Source organism: Somniosus microcephalus, chromosome 11, assembly GCF_052327205.1.
Source record: "Somniosus microcephalus isolate GS21.2 chromosome 11, FLI_Smic_1.0, whole genome shotgun sequence".
Taxonomy (NCBI): Eukaryota; Metazoa; Chordata; class Chondrichthyes; order Squaliformes; family Somniosidae; genus Somniosus; species Somniosus microcephalus.
Genome location: NC_140997.1, coordinates 32,874,253 through 32,892,184, shown reverse-complemented (window position 1 = coordinate 32,892,184; position 17,932 = coordinate 32,874,253). Strand labels below are relative to the sequence as shown.

Below are 17,932 nucleotides of genomic sequence, written 5' to 3'. Positions count from 1 at the left end.
GCTTTCTTTTGAAAGAACATAATGTGTCGGTACGCTCTATAACTTTTGAGTTTAACTGCGCGCATACACACAGACTCAGAAAGGTCAGGGGTGGAATTGCCAACCCAGATAATGAGAATATTCTGAATTAGCACAGTGTATAATTATTCAAAAGGGCTACTACTGTGATCTCATGGTTGTTACAGGTAATCATAATACTCTGTAATTATTTGTTTTTTTTCCAAAAGGTACTGATGTCCAACAGATCATCATTCACAACAAAAGCTAGGTTTCAAGACTTAATGATCATAAACATGTCACAAATACCACAACCCGTTTTTGTTACCATTGTTTTGAATGATAAAACAAGGTAAAATTCTCCTTAAATCAGTAATACTGACAGAAAAAAGTTTTAAACACTCCCTGTTCACAATATATTTTAAATATGCTACACTTGCTTCAGAAGAGGATGTGTTGTAAAAAATTGGGCATCAACTTAAAAATATCAGACATTTCACATGCAACTTTCTATTGTTTTTTTAAATTAAAAAATGCAGCTGTGCTCTGCATTTAGTCAATAAATTGTACTATACAAAAGCAAAATACTGCGGATGTTGGAAATCTGAAATAAAAAACAGAAAATGCTGGAAACACTCAGCGGGTCAGGCAGCATCTGTGGAGAGAGAAACAGAGTTAACGTTTCAGGTCGATGATCTTTCGTCTGTATATACAGAAAAACTTTTACGATGAGATTAGTACTCCCCTTCTGGGGCGACTGCAACATTGCCGGCACCTAAACTTCACAGCCTTTTTAGACAATATGACCAATGTGTTCTGTGATTTTGATGCATTGGGACTATTTATCAGTAGAAATTAGAATCATTTGTCTGTCAGGTGTTCTTAAAAAGGGACATTACCACTTCAAGTTGTTAGGAAAGTTTTATCCCCTAGTTTAGAAACACAAAAAGTTTAAACATCCAAAGTATTTTGACATGAGGACATTTTTCTATTTCAATATCATCATGTACTTTATACCACTAATTGAAAATACCATTAAAGCCAAGGGTTTTTGTTACGCATTATGTTTTAGTAGTTTACAATAATCCTTGCAGGGTATTTTTGTCTAGCAATAGAAAAAGAGAGGGCAGGAGGAAGTTAAAGCATGAACTGCAGGGCCTTAATCAATTATTCTAGAATAAACAATGGAGCATTCATTTCGAACATCAGGCACGACTAGGGTAGCCAATATTTTCAGCTTTGGAGGTTTCAGCTCTGGTACAGCAAAGCCTCAAAACTTTGTTCATGATGATAAAGTTTCTTGTTTTTGGAATGCATATCAAATGTTAATTCCCACTCCCTTGGCTGACTGGGATAGATTCTTTTATTATAATATACTATAGATTAGTTGAAAGAAATAAGACTTCAGTGTTGTGGTATCAGTAAACAACTATTCTGGCTATGAGCTCTATCTTTTAAATGGGGTGGGAAGATAGGGAAGCGAGAATTGAATGTTGCAGGAATCTTCACTCAGACCTAAGTCCTGCATAGAGTGATATTTGTAAACTGACTGCTGTCTCTCAGGTACTTCTCGTTATTGGGCCAGAATTTACTGCAAGAATAATGGAGAGGCGAACGGCGTTTACTGTTATTTATGCGCAAATCGGAGAGCAACTTCAGACGAGTGCGGATGCGCAGCGAAACACAAAAATCCGGAAGTTGGTGTCCGAGATGCACTGCTCCCAAGTAAGCTGCACGAAAGCAGCATCTCACTGTCTGGCTCCCCATTCAAATATATTGAACGGCGTGAAATTCCTGTACTTATATCATAGATACGGACTAAACTCGCCACAGAAAGTTAGGGCTTGTCCATTTCAGTCAAAGTACCCTTTTTAATGGCGTGATAAGTCTTAATTACTGCTAAAAAAAAAAAAAACATTCTGGCATTGAAAATTGCCACCGGTCGCAGACTTGAACGAATACGACGGACAACTGGTTTAGCATTCACCGCCAGATCTGGCTGGACCATAAAAAGCATTATCGGGTACTGCGCTCGTCTGCCAAAACTGTTTGCATTCCAGAATGATCCTGGAATAGTGAAGCTCACCACCAGCTTATTTTCTCTACTACATACCATCTTCTTATACCTCTCTCCTGTCTCCTCCACCCTCACCAACAAGTGCAAGGAGCTCATGGACGTCTTTGTCTCCAAGGTTAAGACCAACCAATCAGCTGCCTCTGCCACTTCTCTTCCTTCCCCTAGCCCACTGGGCCAAACTTCCTCTAAGGTTCCCCCCTGCCCTAACCCTGAATTCTCATCTTTCTCCAGTTCTCTCCGATCTCCCCTCATGACCTCTCCATGCTCATCTTGTCCATGAGACCCACTTCCTACTAAACTGCTGACCACCCAACTTCCTTTTCTGGCTCCTATGTTAGCTGACATTGTTAATGGTTCTCTCTCCTCGGGTACTGTCCTGTTCTCCCTCAAATCTGCCATCATCATCTACTCCTCAAAAATCCAACTCTCGACACCTCCGTCCTTGCAAACTACCACCCCATCTCCAACCTCCATTTCCTCTCCAAAGTCCTTGAAAGTGTTGTCGCCTCCCAAATCCATACCCATCTTGCCTGGAACTCCATGTTTGAATCCCTCCAATCAGGTTTCCACCCCCGCTGCAGTACCGAAACAACTCTCATCAAAGTCACAAATGACATCTTTTGTGACTGTGACAAAGGTAAACTATCCCTCCTCATACTTCTTGACTTGTCTGTAGCCTTTGACAGAATTGACCATTCCATCCTCCTCCAACACCTCTCCACCATCGTCCAGCTGGGTGGGACTGCACTCGCCTGGTTCTATTCTTATCTATCTAATAACAGCCAGAGAATCACCTGGTGTCCCCCAAGGATCCATCCTTGGCCCCCTCCTATTTCTCATCTACATGCTGCCCCTCGGCGACATCATCCGAAAACACAGGGTCAGTTTCCACATGTACGCTGACGGCACCCAGCTCTACCTCACTACCACTTCTCTCAACCCCTGCACTGTCTCTCAATTGTCAGACTGCTTGTCCGACATCCAGTACTGGATGAGCAGAAATTTCCTACAATTAAATATTGGGAAGACCAAAGCCATTGCCTTCGTTCCCCGCCACAAACTCCATTCCCGAGCCACTGACTCCATCCCTCTCCCAAGCATCTGTCGGAGGCTGAACCAGACTGTTTGCAACCTTAAATCATATTTGACCCTGAAATGAGCTTCCGACCACATAGCCGCATCATAACTAAGAACGCCTATTTTCACCTCTAACATCGCCCGTCTCCGCCTCCCCTCAGCTGATCTGCTGCTGAAACCCTCATCTATGCTTTGTTACCTAAGACTTGACTATTCCAACGCACTCCTGGCTGGCCTCCCACATTCTATCCGACATATCAGTCAAAATCCTGGAATTCCCTATCTAACAGCAATGGGGGAGTACCTTCATCATAGCAACATAGAAGATAGGAGCAGGAGTAGGCCATTTGGCCCCTCGAGCCTGTTCCGCCATTTAATGAGATCATGGCTGATCATCCAAATTCAGTACCCTGTCCCTGCTTTCCCCCCATATCCCTTTAGCCTTAAGAAATATAGCTAACTCCTTCTTGAATATATTTAATTAATTGGCCTCAACTGCCTTCAGTGGTAGAGAATTCCACAGGTTCACCACTCTCTGGGTGAAGAAATTACTCCTCATCTCAGTCCTAAATGGCTTACCCCTTATCCTTAGACTGTGACCCCTGGTTCTGGACTCCCCCGCCATCGGGAACATCCTTCCTGCATCTAGTCTGTCTAGTCCTGTTAGAATTTTATAAGTTTCAATGAGATCCCCTCTCATTCTTCTAAACTCTAGCGAATACAAGCCCAATCGACCCAATCTCTCTTCATATGTCATTCCTGCCATCCCAGGTATCAGTCTGGTGAATCTTCGCTGTACTCCCTCCATGGCAAGAACATCGTTCCTCAGATAAGGCGACCAAAACTGCACACAATACTCAAGGTGTGGTCTCACCACTATTCAAAAAAGGTGGTAGAGAAAACGGGGAATTATAGACCGGTAAGCCTGACATCGGTAGTGGGGAAAATGCTAGAGTCCATTATAAAAGATGTACTAGCAAAGCACTTGGAAAACAGTGACAGGATCAGACAAAGTCAACATGGATTTACAAAAGGTAAATCGTGCTTGACTAGTCTACTGGAATTTTTGAGGATGTAACTGGTAGAATAGATAAGGGAGAACCAGTGGATGTGGATATTTGGACTTTTAAGAGGCTTTCGATAAGGTCCCGCATAAGAGATTAGCATGTAAAGTTAAGGCACGTGGGATTGGGGACAAGGTACTGACTGGGATAGAGAGATAGAGGCAGACAGGAAACAAAGAATTGGAATAAACGGGTCTTTTTCCGAGTGGCAGGCAGTGACTAGTGGGGTACCGCAGGGATCAGTCCTAGGACCCGAGTTATTCACAATATATATTAATGATCAAGACGAGGGAACTAGATGTAATTTCTCCAAGTTTGCAGACGACACAAAGCTGGGTGGGCGTGTGTGCTGTGAGGATGATGCCGAGAAACTCCAGTATGATTTGGACAGGTTGGGTGATTATACTGCATCTGCCATGCATCTGCCCAATGTGGATAAATGCAAGGTTACCCACTTTGGTGGCAAAAACAGGAAGACAGATTATTATCTGAACGGCAATAGATTGGGAGATGGGGAAGTGCAACAAGACCTGGGTGTCCCTGTGCACCAGTCACTGAAGGTAAGCATGCAGGTGCAGCAGGCGGTTAAGGCAAATGGTATGTTGGCCTTCGTAGCGAGAGGGTTCGAGTACAGGAACAAGGATGTCTTGCTGCAGTTGTACAGGGTCTTGGTGAGACCACACCTTGAGTATTGTGTGCAGTTTTGGTCGCCTTATCTGAGGAAGGGTGTTCTTGCCATGGAGGGAGTGCAGCAAAGTTTCACCAGACTGATACCTGGGATGGCAGGAATGACGTATGAGGAGAGATTGGGTCGATTGGGCTTATACTTGCTGGAGTTTAGATGAGAGAGGATCTCATTGAAACTTATAAAATTCTAACAGGACTAGACACAGGAAGGATGTTCCCGATGGCAGGGGAGTCCAGAACCAGGGGTCACAGTCTAAGGATAAGGAGTAAGCCATTTAGGACTGAGATGAGGAGTAATTTCTTCACCCAGAGAGAGTGGTGAACCTGTGGAATTCTCTACCACTGAAGGCAGTTGAGGCCAATTAATTAAATATATTCGAGAAGGAGGTTAGATATATTTCTTAAGGCTAAAGGGATCAAGGGATATGGGGAGAAGGCAGGGACAGGGTACTGAGTTTGGATGATCAGCCATGATCTCATTGAATGGCGGAGCAGGCTCAAGGGGCCAAATGGCTTTCTCCTGCTCCTATCTTCTATGTTTCTATGTTTATTACAAATGCTCCTCGCATTAAGACACAAAGCCTTCAGGCTTGTTTTTTTAACACTCTTAGACCTTTTAGTATTATTATTTACTGTGGCCATGTTTGATTTACGCCCTCGATTTCTCTGACTGCCACTTTTGCTTTTCTCCTTCCGGTCTTTTGCTTCTATCCTTGCTTCCCTTTCCTCTGTCTCCCTGCACAGGTTCCCAACCCCTGCCATTTTAGTTTAAACCCTCCCCAACAGCACTAGCAAACACTCCCCCTAGAACATCGGTCCCGGTCCTGCCCAGGTGCAAACCGTCCAGTTTGTACTGGTCCCACCTCCCCCAGAACCGGTTCCAATGTCTCAGGAATTTGAATCCCTCCCCTTTGCACCATTCCTCTAGCCGCATATTCATCTGATATATCCTTCTATTTCTACTCTGACTAGCACGTGGCACTGGTAGCAATCCTGAGATTACTACCTTTGAGGTCCTATTTTTTAAATTTACCTCCTAACTCCCTATATTCAGCTTTTAGGACCTCATCCCGGTTTTTACCTATATCGTTGGTACCTATATGCACCACAACAACTGGCTGTTCACCCTCCCCCTCCAGAATGCCCTGCAGCCGCTCCGAGACATCCTTGACCCTTGCACCAGGAGGCAACAGACCATCCTGGAATCTTGTTTGTGGCCACAGAAACGCCTATCTATTCCCCTTACAATAGAATCCCCTAGCACTATAGCTCTCCCGCTCTTTTTCCTCCCGTCCTGTGCAGCAGAACCACCCATGGTGCCAGGAAGTTGGCTGCTGCTGCCTTCCCCTGACAAGCCATCTCCCCCAACAATATCACATGCACTTCAACAGTTCATGAATGCCCACCGCCACCTTCTCAAGAGCAACCAACGATGAATAATAAATGCCAGGCTTGCCAGCAACACCTACATTCCGAAGAATGATAAAAAAAATTAAATTTGAAGTGCTTTGGGATGTTTCCAGGAGATATGATAAGGGGCTGTATAAGTATAAGTTATGCTTAGTAAAATATAAACAGAAGTTAAAGGATAAAAAGACAATACAAGCAATGTTCCTGGTAAGCTGCATGACTGCGCAGTGGTCTGGAGGTCCTGCGCAGGCCGCTCACCGGCTTTTAAATGGAAAAACTGCGCATGCACGGAAATTTGAATAGAACGTGCAGCCAGTTAAAGGGGCTGCACACCCAAAACAATTAGAGGGAACAATGAATGCAAGTATAAAATAGAAATTGGAAGCGTGGTGAAGGAAACAAGAGACTGAAGAGAAGGCGGATAGAAATAAATATTTTATTGTTTACTTTTAAGTTAGTCAGCTTTGTAAAATATACGTAATACATTTCATCAATATTACAGTATACCAGCAGATCTTGTGGTATTGCTTACAGAGAGCTGGAGGACAGGCTGCTTTTAAAGCCTCAAACCATGTTTAAAAAAAATGATGCATCCCTGCACCCCCCACCCCAGGGGCACCAGCTCTGATGAGTTTAGGTCACAGGTCACATGAATCACACGGCATAGAAGGTGGAGCTGGGGCCAATAAAAGCACCAGACAGGCACTTTTTTTTTAAATGGGCTCCGACAATGCAAGAACGAAGATGAAACACCAAGAAATACAGAAAAACATACAACAAATAAATGGAAAGCAAAATTTCCATGGATAATAGGGAATGATTGTGCATGGACAGACTCAGGTGGTTGAAAGCCACACACGAGCAATCTAGTCCTACAGTGGGGGGGAAATATGGAAACAACAGAAGAAAAACAAACATACTGCAGGAAAACTGATGCAACAAAAAATATGTTTAAGGTTCCACAGATAATGGGGCATAATGGTACATGCATAGATTGCAGGGTTGAAGTCAATGCATGCACAATAGGGCAGAGTTTAAAATTTTAAAAACAGGCTAAAAAGCAGAATGGAAGAAACTATAATAGAGGAAACTCTTAAAACTATTGATCTCGGCTTGGGATAGGGACATGCTGCAGTACACCAAAATTGCTGGATAGATTTTAAACATACATGCGACGTGTGGCTATGTTTATTGATTTTGTTGTGAATTATGTCTTTTTTAATGCGATTATGTTAGAAACCTTATTTTTAGTACTTTGCCCTCGAGTTACTGACAAAACCAGATGGTGGTTCCATCAGTTCCTCTTCATCAGTTGTTCTATTGATAGCTGTTTGCTGACTGCTGGTGCTCGATTGTAGTGGTCATACCTGCTTACTACTTGGTCATTAATAGGTTCCCTACTTGCCGAGTTGTGATTGGTTTGTTTCTTTATGAATGACATTTGAGCCAATCAGGTTCAAGTGTATGAGTGATATTTTCAAGTGCGGCAGAAGTGCGACACTTTGAGGTGTTTACAAGTCTTATTAGAGGCAAGGCATTCAATTATACAGATTACAATAATAAAGCTACTAAACATTTCACTATCATTTTTTTTTTAATACCTGACTCAGGAAAGCAAATTTCTCTGGAAATGGTACATTGCTTCTTCTGTTCATTGTCACACAAAGACAGACTTCCATTTATTTGGTGTATTTCACATCCTCCGGATGTCCCAAAGCACTTTACAACTATTGAACTACTTCTAGAGTGTAGACATTGTTCTCAAGGTAAACGCAGCAGCCAATTTGCACACAGGAAGGTCCAATAACACCCCTCTGCTTCTTTGAAAAATGTAATGGAATCTTTTGCATTCGCTTGAACAGGTAGACAGGGCCTCAATGTTTAATGTCTTATCCAAAATTATTATTCATTCTCTTCCATGCTTAGCGGCACATGAAGCAACCCATTTCTTCCGCTGCTTTTCACAACCAACTCTGGGTTACTTCCATAACAAAGACCCTTCTTACGTGGACAGGTCATTAGCCTGACAACTCCCTACCAGGAAGCCCACGAGATGCAATGGGAGCTCACCACTGCACTCTCATCAAACACGAGTAGCCTGCAGGGACTCAACCCAGTATTCAGAGGCCGAAACTCTCAGCTTCACTCGCCAGGACTCATCCAAAATTGAGATAAGTAAATTACTTAAGTGAAATATCAAGGGCAACTAGTAATGCTGACAGCAACTTTGTACTATTAAAACAATTAAAAATGTACAATTCCAATACAAGTTGTACAAGAGCTCTTGGCTTTGAATGGGTACAGTATCGTTACTAGCATTTATGATGATTAATTTCCACTTTTCTCCCCTTGTCTCCTGAAGGTATTGATTCACATTCAGGTATGGTCCCATGGGTGCCAAACTGTCCTCACAAACACACAGGAGGCACTGAAGAGTGAACAAGAGTTGAAACCCTGACTGATTTTCCCCAGCCCTGAAAGCAACTGAAACTCAACCCCACCCCACCCCTCTCTCAATCATTATCCCCATTGAAATCAGTTTAGGGATGAAACATAGGATCTGCCTGGTCTGTGTGGCTCAGTATCAGTAGTGCATTATAGTACTTAAGTTAATTACAAGTTTAAAATCATCAGTAGTGCACTGTACATAACATGGTCAACTAGTCATTAAGTTGAGTCAGTGTGACCACAGTTTAGGAGTACACACACACTTCACTTAATCAATCAAACATCTGGTTTGAGTATTGTGACATTTATATGCAATGAATACAAATGTCTGCCATTACCATCTTACTTCTACAACTTGCATTTATACACCACCATTAACATAGAAAAATGTCTCAAGGCCCTTAAAAGAGGCAGGAGGAAAAACAGATGCTGAGCCAATGAGAGGAATTGAAAAATGGTCAAAGTTCGGTCAATAAGGTGGATTTTAAGGAGAAGAGGGTGGTGGAGGAGTTTATGGAGGCAATCCTTAGCGATGGACTTAGAAAGAGAAGGTTGCCAGAGAAAGGAAGAAGGGAGACCATGGATGGAGTTAAACACAAGGATAAAAAAATGTAATGCGACGCACTGGGGCAGCATCAAGCATCCGTGTGATGGACGTGCAAGACTTGGTATGGGATTGGATGCGGACATGAGCCTTTTGGGTGAGCTGAAGTTTGTGGAGGATGCATGGCCAATCAAGAGAGTACTGGAGTAATCAAGTCAGGAGGCAACAAAGGCATACAGGCCCCGGCAGGCAATGTTTTAGAGCTGGAAGGATGCAATTTTTATGATGATGGAGGGGGCATGGGATCGCAAGCTCAGCATCAAATGGCCATAAATTATGTTATTCTTGCTGAGATTTTGCTGTGTTAACCAAAAATGTATCAACTCTTATAGCAACATCTGTAACAGGTGTAATGTACAACTGGTGAATATATATTATTTCCCAGACATACGTGGTATAAAATGGATTAGGTAAATGGCATGCAGTGCATATACATCAGCTTTAAAGTTAAATGTATTTTCTGCACACATACAAACACCAAAAAATCTATTTGGTCTTCCATTTAATCACCTTGCCATTACTTGCTAAAGGGCATATCTGAGAAATAGCACTTTCAGTCGTGCCTTAAAAAACTACCAGGATTGTGAACAATTCCAGTCAGGATACTGTGCCATTTTTTGCTGCTTTAAATCATTTCAATATTCCCACAGAATATTCAATTGTCAGAATAATCAGCAAAATCCCCCCTACAAAATTTTAAGATTGTACAATCTAATTTAGTAATTATTCAGAGCGGTCATAGTTAAAACCGGTTTCTAAAAACAAAAACAAAAATATTATACGACCAGTAACACGATATACAAGAAGAAAAATCAAGGCTACAGCAGTGCAATTCCCTAAATACCCAGTCCAATGTCAATCCCAACTGGGACAATACCCATTGTGCAAAATAAAGGGTGAATAATTTTAAACACTTAAAACATGTAATCGCCTTGTCAGATGTTAACAGATATACGGTTGTGTGAAGTATATTTACCACCTCTTCAGGAATTGAACCTCAGCCAGGTTCACGTACATTGTGTAAAAAAAAACATTTAATTGCTCATTAAATATGGAAATGACTACAACCGAGGGCCGCTGGAAAAGATGAGCCGGTGTTCTGTCACTCACTCCCTTACCAGACTTCGGTGGGTATCTGTAGGCCGAGTTGGCCTGGATGTCGATATCCTCGACTCCTGCGATTCTCCTGCTTAACACCGAGCCCATGTTTTCCCCTTTTAAGTGAATAAAAGCAACACAAGCGGGCAGCGTCTGATCCCCTCGCACCGCGGGCTGGAGGCGGCAGTGAGACAGCAGCTGAGCGACAAACGGGGCCGTTTAAAACTCACACTTCAACGATTGTTGTCTTCAGATTAAAAGGGAAAAAAAACCAGGCCCTGCTTGTATCCGAATAAAACGGACATTAAAAAACACACACATGCGCGCGCAAGAGGGACGCTATTCAGAGGGTTGAAGCACAGAAAAAAGACGCGAAAACAAAGACTAATTCATATTTCAGTCATGGGAGAAACACGAAGGGGGGGGGGAAACACCAACAAAAGAACATTTTTTGTTCCGTCATAAAACCGTCGCAAACTAGCGCTGGGCGTGCGGGGGATTGTGGGAGGTGTAGTCCCGGGGCGTGGTTTGTAGACGGTGTCGGTGCAGGAAAAGACTACAATACCCAGCATGCACTGTCAACCCCTCACATTCTGCGCCTGTCTGACAGAGCTGGGAAGTTTGGCGAAGAGCTGAGAGGATGGGCTCAACCCGAAACGTCAACTCAAATTTCTCTCCAAGGATGTTGCCTGACCTGCTGAGTTTTTCCAGCATTTTCTGTTGTTATTTCTGTTTTCAAGGGAGTGCGTTCAGTTTACATTACAAAGCCTGCTAGTTTGCTCCCCCACCCTCCATTGTTTGGAATCCCTGCTGAGATTATGGACCCATGGGTGCCATTTAGTAGCTCTCCCATTACTTAACTCTTCTCTCTCTCTCTTAGGCAGTCCCTCGGAACCGAGGATGACTTGCTTCCACATTAAAAATGAGTTTGCAGGTGACTGATTAGTCCAATGCGGGACCTACAGTCTCTGTCACAAGTGGGGCAGACGGTGGTTGAAGGGGCGGGTGGGTGGCTTCCGCTTGCTCCCGGCAAAGAGACTCGAGGTGTTCAGCGCCTTCCCAAATGCTTCTCCTCCACTTTGTGCAGTCTTGGGCCAGGGATTCCCAGATGTCGGTGGGGATGTTGCACTTTTTCAAGGAGGCTGAGGGTGTCCTTGAAGCGTTTCCTCTGCCCACCTGGGGCTCTCTTGCCGTGCCGGAGCTCCGAGTAGAGCGCTTGTTTTGGGAGTCTCGTATCGGGCATGCGGACAATGTGACCCGTCCATCGGAGCTGATTGAGCGTGGTCAGAGCTTCGATGCTGGGGATGTTGGCCTGAGCAAGAACACTGACGTTGGTGCGCTTATCCTGCCAATGGATTTGCAGGATCTTGCAGAGGCAGTGTTGGTGGTACCTCTCCAGTGCTTTGAGGTGCCTGCTGTACATGGTCCATGTCTCTGAGGCATTACAGCAAGGCAGGTATCACTGCTGCTCTGTAGACCATGAGCTTAGTGCCGGGTTTGAGGTCCTGGTCCCATGGGTGCCATCTAGTAGTTCTCCCATTACTTAACAGTGTGCCTGCAGACGGTTTGATCAAGGGGTAGGAGCATCACAACTGTGCTTCCTTACCAGATGATATAGCAGCACATCCAGCAGGAGTCACTGGATGGCATTCAGAACTTCCTGATCTGTGTACCTCAGCTACTGATGAATCATTAAGAGTGGCTGTAAACAATTCTCTGAAGGGACACAGTCTTATCAATAAAGGGTTCGTGCACGATACTTTGCCCTGTTTATTCATATTGTGCACACAACCACACCTTGGGCAGGCTTGATTGTGAATTTTGTTACTGAAATAAAGTGAGCCTTGTTAAAAAAAAAACTACCAAAGAAAAATTAACATAGCAGTACAAGCATATCCTTATTAATCAAGACACCTGGGTAAATGCTGTCCTGTGGAATGTTATTGCCTAATTTCATTAGATCAATAAAAGGTGACATTGGGCCAAAAAAGCAGGTCTACAAGTACACCCTCATCTGAGGAGGCATCACTATTACAATAATTTGAACATGAGATCCAAGCAAACTAAGAGAAACTTAGAAATAACAACAGAAAACGCTGGAAAAACTCAGCAGGCCAGGGCAGCATCCGTGGAGAGAGAAACGGAGTTAACGTTTCAGGTTGAAGAACCTTTGTCAGAACTGGAAAAAAAGTTTTTCCAGAGTTTTGTTGTTATTTAAGAGAAACTTATGTTGATACTAAATCATACTATTATTGGCCATGTCAATTAAACAGCGTATGCCCTGCAGTGGCTAATGCTCGCGGAAGGCCTTGTACATACCGGTGGACACCCCATTTTCCCTCTCCAGGGCCACCCAGACACGGACAAGATTGCAGAAGAGAGGAAGGCATCCATAGTGACCCTCCCTCCAGATTGCACACATCCTGGACCTGTGAATTGCTGTTTTTGCCAGGCCCAGGAGCAGACCCACGAAAAGGTCCTCCAACCCAGGCCACAGATGCTACAAGTGGCCTGGGTATCTGTGAAATGACTCAAAATCATATTAATGGCACTGCTCAAAGCAACACTCTCCACCCCAGATCCCCAATGGTGCAGGGAAGGATCCCTGCATTTCTTTTTCCTTTTTATTGTTACTTACTTATTAAGGATTCACGGGTGTCTTGCAAAATGGCTTGTTTATGTTTAGAATCATAGAATTGTTACACCATTCTGCCCGTCGAGCCCGTGCTGGCTCTGCAAGAACACTTCAGCTAGTCCCAATCCCCACCCTTTCCCCGTAGCCCTGCAATTTTTTTCCTTCAGGTACTTATCTAATTCTCTTTTGAAAGCCACGATTGAATCTGCCTCCACCACCCTTGCAGGCAGTGCATTCCAGATCATAACCACTTGCTGTGTAAAAAAGTTTTTCCTCATATCGCTTTTGGATCTTCTGCCAATCACCTTAAATCTATGTTTGTTACTTTATTAAAATTTAGTTTTAAAATAACACACAATATTTCTTGCTGAAACAAATATAACATATGCTACAGCACCTTTCCTAAAGATCAGTTAAATAACAAAAATTAAGTTTTCAGATTAAATTTAGTCCCTTGATGTTCCTTGCACTGACCCTACCTGAAAACAATACCGTATAACTTTACAGTACAGAATAAGGTCATTTGCCCCATTGTATCTCTGCTGGAGTCATTCAAAACTAATCCCACTGCCCTGTCTTCTTTCAGATGAGACATTAACCGAGGTCTTGTCGGGCATCTCAGATGGATGTAAAAGATCCCATGGCAATATTACAATAATGAGCAGGGGAGTTCTCCCTGGTGTCTTGGCCAATATTTATCCCTCAACCAACATCACTAAAGCAGATTATCTGGTCATTTATCTCATTTCTGCTTGTGGGACTGTGCTGTGCACAAATTGATTGCCAAGTTTCCTACTTACAACAGTGACTACACTTCAAAAGTACTTCATTGGATGTAAAGGTCTTTGGAACGTCCTGAGGTCATGAAAGTTGTTATATAAATGCAGATTTTTTTTCATAACTATAGTTTCTTGGCCCTGGTACCGATTTTTGCTCTCTATTTCTTAAGGTGAACATGATAATGTTTTGAAGTTTTGTTTCTTGTAGATGGATGGAATTTTCTCAGTGTATGTATTACTTATGGCCATTGGCTGCATATTCAGAGTTTCCAAGTATCAAAATCAACCTTTAGTAAGAGGAATTTACATTTTACTGAATGGTTTAATAAAGGGTCATAATTAGCTGACAAAATAACAGTGAGGTTAATGGTGCTCGCCGTTATTTATGCACAAATGGTACAGCAACTTCAGGCAAGGGGCAGATACTCGGCTAAACTCAAAAATCCAAAAGTTGCTGTCCGAATTGTGCTCCTCTGCCTTGCGCTTCACAAAAAGCGCCTCTTGCTATCTGCCTCACTATTAAAATGCATTGAATGGCATGAAGTTGCTGTATTTGCACGGTAGATATAAACTAAACTCACCACGGAAACTTAAGTCAAGTCATTTCAAGTTTAAGTACCCTTTTAACAATATGATAAAGTGTTAATTATAGCCAATTAACCTTTCTGGCACTGAAAATTAACAATTACATGTGTGGGTCTCATTTCTTCAGGTATTAATTGTTGGATATTTTTTAAATGTTCAATTCAATTTTTTTTTAATGTTTTACTTTTCCTTTATGTCTCTTTTTTCTCTCTCTCTTAATCCAATCTTTCTTTCCCTCGCTTTATTTCTCTCTCATTACCTGATTTGACATTGAATTCACCCACTCTAATTTACATCGTTCTCAGTCATTGCGCTGTTAATTTCACAATCCTTCAATCTGATTGGTTAATGAGTTGCACAGTTGCTTGTCCTGTTCTCTCAGGTCCCAGTTTCCCTCGCCGCAACGTTATCAGCTCACACTCTCAGCAACTCGCCACGCAAAAATGTTTAAAACCTATTAATGCAAGAGCAAGTTTAACTAATGGCTCACACCATTAGATGTCTTCCTGCAGCAAAATTTTGCCCAATATAACTTTTCATGAGCATTTTATTAATTTTGCAATTAAATAGTAGTTGAAACAGCTCATTTAATAAAGCCAAAAATATGTTTTAATCTTTTGCCTTCAATCAATGGGGTAGCTAAAAAAGGGACTAAAAAGCTGTGAATTTTCTTTCAACACCTAAATAAATGTCCTATTCTACTCACCAAAATTCCCAGCTATTTGACTACACCTCTGATATACCTATCAATTCATCCAATGAAAAGCGACGAGTTAAGACAGTAACTATAGGTTTTTATTGGCTAAATAACAGAGCCCACCCTCGTGGGTGATCGGATCCAACAAGGAGGAATACCAGCCAGTCGACCACCTTTATACCTGGGCAAGTAGGTGGAGCCATGGGCGGAGTCAGCAGTGGTCAGCCCAGGTATAACAGCGTGACAAGAGGCGACCTCGTTTAGTGATCCTCTTTTGGTAAAACCATAAATTTAGACACATAAAAAACTGTAAATAAACCATTAAAACTGTAAATAAACCAATCAAACTGTAATAAACCAATAAAACTTCAAATAAACCTTAATAATCAAATTAAAATTTGGTTCTCCAGCCCAATTAAGCACTCCAGTCCCCGCGGCGCCCACCGGTCACGAAAGTGATCTAGCGCGCCGGCGGACACCGCGTGCTCCAGCTCTAGGGCCACCCGGGCGCGCCTCGTTTAGTGATACAACAGTGTAAACAGTGATAACCATAGTGTAACGATATAACAGTGATAACCATAGTGAACGATAAAAGTGGTTTACCACATTCACCCCTTGTTTAGATTTGAGTCCGGCGGGGTGAAGTGTACTACCAGTTCGGGTATGTCAGTCTGTCCGGAGGCCTCGTAAGCCTTTCCGATTGTCGCAGCAGCGGCGGCGGTGATGCAGTATCCGATGTTAATGCTGGTGTCTGCGTGGTCGGCGAAGGCTCGTGGGGTTCCGGCATGCCGTCTACCTGGGCTGGATTTGGGGGGGTGGTGGGGGGTAACGGTGGTGTCTCAGGGATGCCCGAGGGTGCGAGGTCTCGTAAGGAGACTGTGTCCTCCCGCCCGTCTGGGTATGCCACATAGGCGTACTGGGGGTTGGCGTGCAGGAGGTCCACCCTCTCGACCAGGGGGTCCGTTTTATGGGCCCTCGCGTGCTTTCGCAGCAAGACGGGCCCCAGAGAGGTCAGCCAAGTTGGTAGCGTGGTTCCCGTAGTCGACTTCCTGGGGAAAACAAACATTCGTTCATGGGGGGTGGCGTTAATGGCAGTGCAAAGCAGTGACCGGATGGAATGCAGCGCTGCCGGGAGGACTTCCTGCCAGCGAGAGGTTGGGAGGCCCTTGGACTTTAAGGCTAAGAGAACGGCCTTCCAGACAGTCGCGTTCTCTCTTTCCACCTGGCCGTTCCCTCGGGGGTTGTAGCTAGTGGTCCTGCTTGCAGCAATACCTCTCGCTAGTAGGAACTGGCGAAGTTCTTCGCTCATGAAGGAGCCCCGGTCGCTATGTATATAGTTCGGGAACCCGAACACGGCGAAGAGGTCGTTCAGGCATTTGATGACCGTGGTACTGGTCATGTCTGGGCAGGGGAAGGCAAAGGGGAAACGGGAGTACTCGTCAATGATGTTGAGGAAGTACACATTACGGTCAGAGGACGGGAAGGGCCCCTTAAAATCGATGCTCAAGCGCTCGAAGGGGCGGGTGGCCTTGATCAGGCTTGCTCTGTCCGGCCTAAAGAAATGCAGTTTGCATTCGGCACAGGTTTGGCAGTTCCTGGTCATGGTCCTGACCTCCTCGATGGAGTAGGGCAGGTTGCGGGCCTTAATGAAGTGGTAAAGTCTGGTGACTCCGGGGTGGCAGAGGTCGTTGTGGAGGGTCTGCAGTCTATCAATTTGTGCGTTGGCGCATGTACTCCGTGATAGAGCATCTGGGGGTTCGTTCAGTTTACCAGGCCGGTACAAGATCTCATAATCATAGGTGGAGAGCTCGATTCTCCACCGCAAGATCTTGTCGTTCTTGATTTTGCCCCTCAGCTTGTTATTAAACATAAAAGCGACCGAACGCTGGTCAGTGAGGAGGGTAAATCGTTTGCCTGCCAGGTAATGCCTCCAGCGTCATACAGCCTCCACGATCGCCTGGGCCTCCTTCTCGACCGAGGAGTGTCGGATCTCAGGGCCCTGGAGGGTCCTTGAGAAGAAGGCCACCGGTCTCCCCTCCTGGTCAAGGGTTGCGGCTAGGGCAAAGTCAGATGCATCGCTCTCCACTTGGAAAGGGATAGACTCATCCACCGCGTGCATTGTGGCCTTAGCAATGTCTCCCTTAATGAGGGAGAAGGCTGCGCACGCTTCTGCCGTCAGGGGGAAGGAGGCGGACTTCATGAGGGGTCTGGCTTTGTCCGCATAATTCGGCACCCATTGGGCATAGTAGGCGAAGAGCCCCAGGGTCCTCTTCAGCGCCTTTGGACAGTGGGGGAGGGGAAGCTCCATGAGGGGGCGCATTCTTTCGGGGTCGGGGCCGATGACTCCGTTCTCTACTACGCAGCCGAGGATGGCAAGGCGCGAGGTGTTAAACACACATTTCTCCTTATTGTAGGTGAGGTTCAGCCGTTGGGCCGTACGGAGGAATCTCTCCAGATTAACATCATGGTCCTGCCGGTCGCGGCCGCAGATGGTGACGTTATCTAGATAGGGGAACGTGGCTTGCAGCCCGTTCTGGTCAACCATCCGGTCCATCTCCCTTTGGAAGACCGAAACCCCGTTGGTGACGCCGAAGGGAACCCTAAGGAAGTGGTAGAGGCGGCCATTCGCCTCGAAGGCGGTATACTGGCGGTCCTCAGGGCGGATAGGGAGTTGGTGGTAGGCCGACTTAAGGTCGATGGTAGAGAATACTCGGTACTGTGCAATCTGATTGACCATATCAGATATGCGGGGAAGGGGGTATGCGTCCAGCTGG

The 17,932-nt window shown here is 44.5% G+C and overlaps 1 protein-coding gene across 8 annotated transcripts in view; it reads right to left on the bottom strand.

Annotated features, from left to right (window-relative positions):
• The window catches only part of LOC147110459 (E3 ubiquitin-protein ligase MGRN1-like), a 152,806-nt gene that overhangs the window by 130,578 nt on the left and 4,296 nt on the right, over positions 1-17,932 (bottom strand). For 6 of the 8 annotated variants that reach the window (XM_086000450.1, XM_086000447.1, XM_086000453.1 and 3 more), the window contains exon 1: positions 10,483-10,917. The exons of the other annotated variants lie outside the window; for them this stretch is intronic. In XM_086000450.1, coding sequence (XP_085856576.1) covers positions 10,483-10,570 — 88 coding nt within the window. In that variant the 5' untranslated portion in view covers positions 10,571-10,917. Of the gene's footprint in view, positions 1-10,482; positions 10,918-17,932 lie in introns of those variants that run through there. 8 annotated transcript variants of the gene reach the window in all.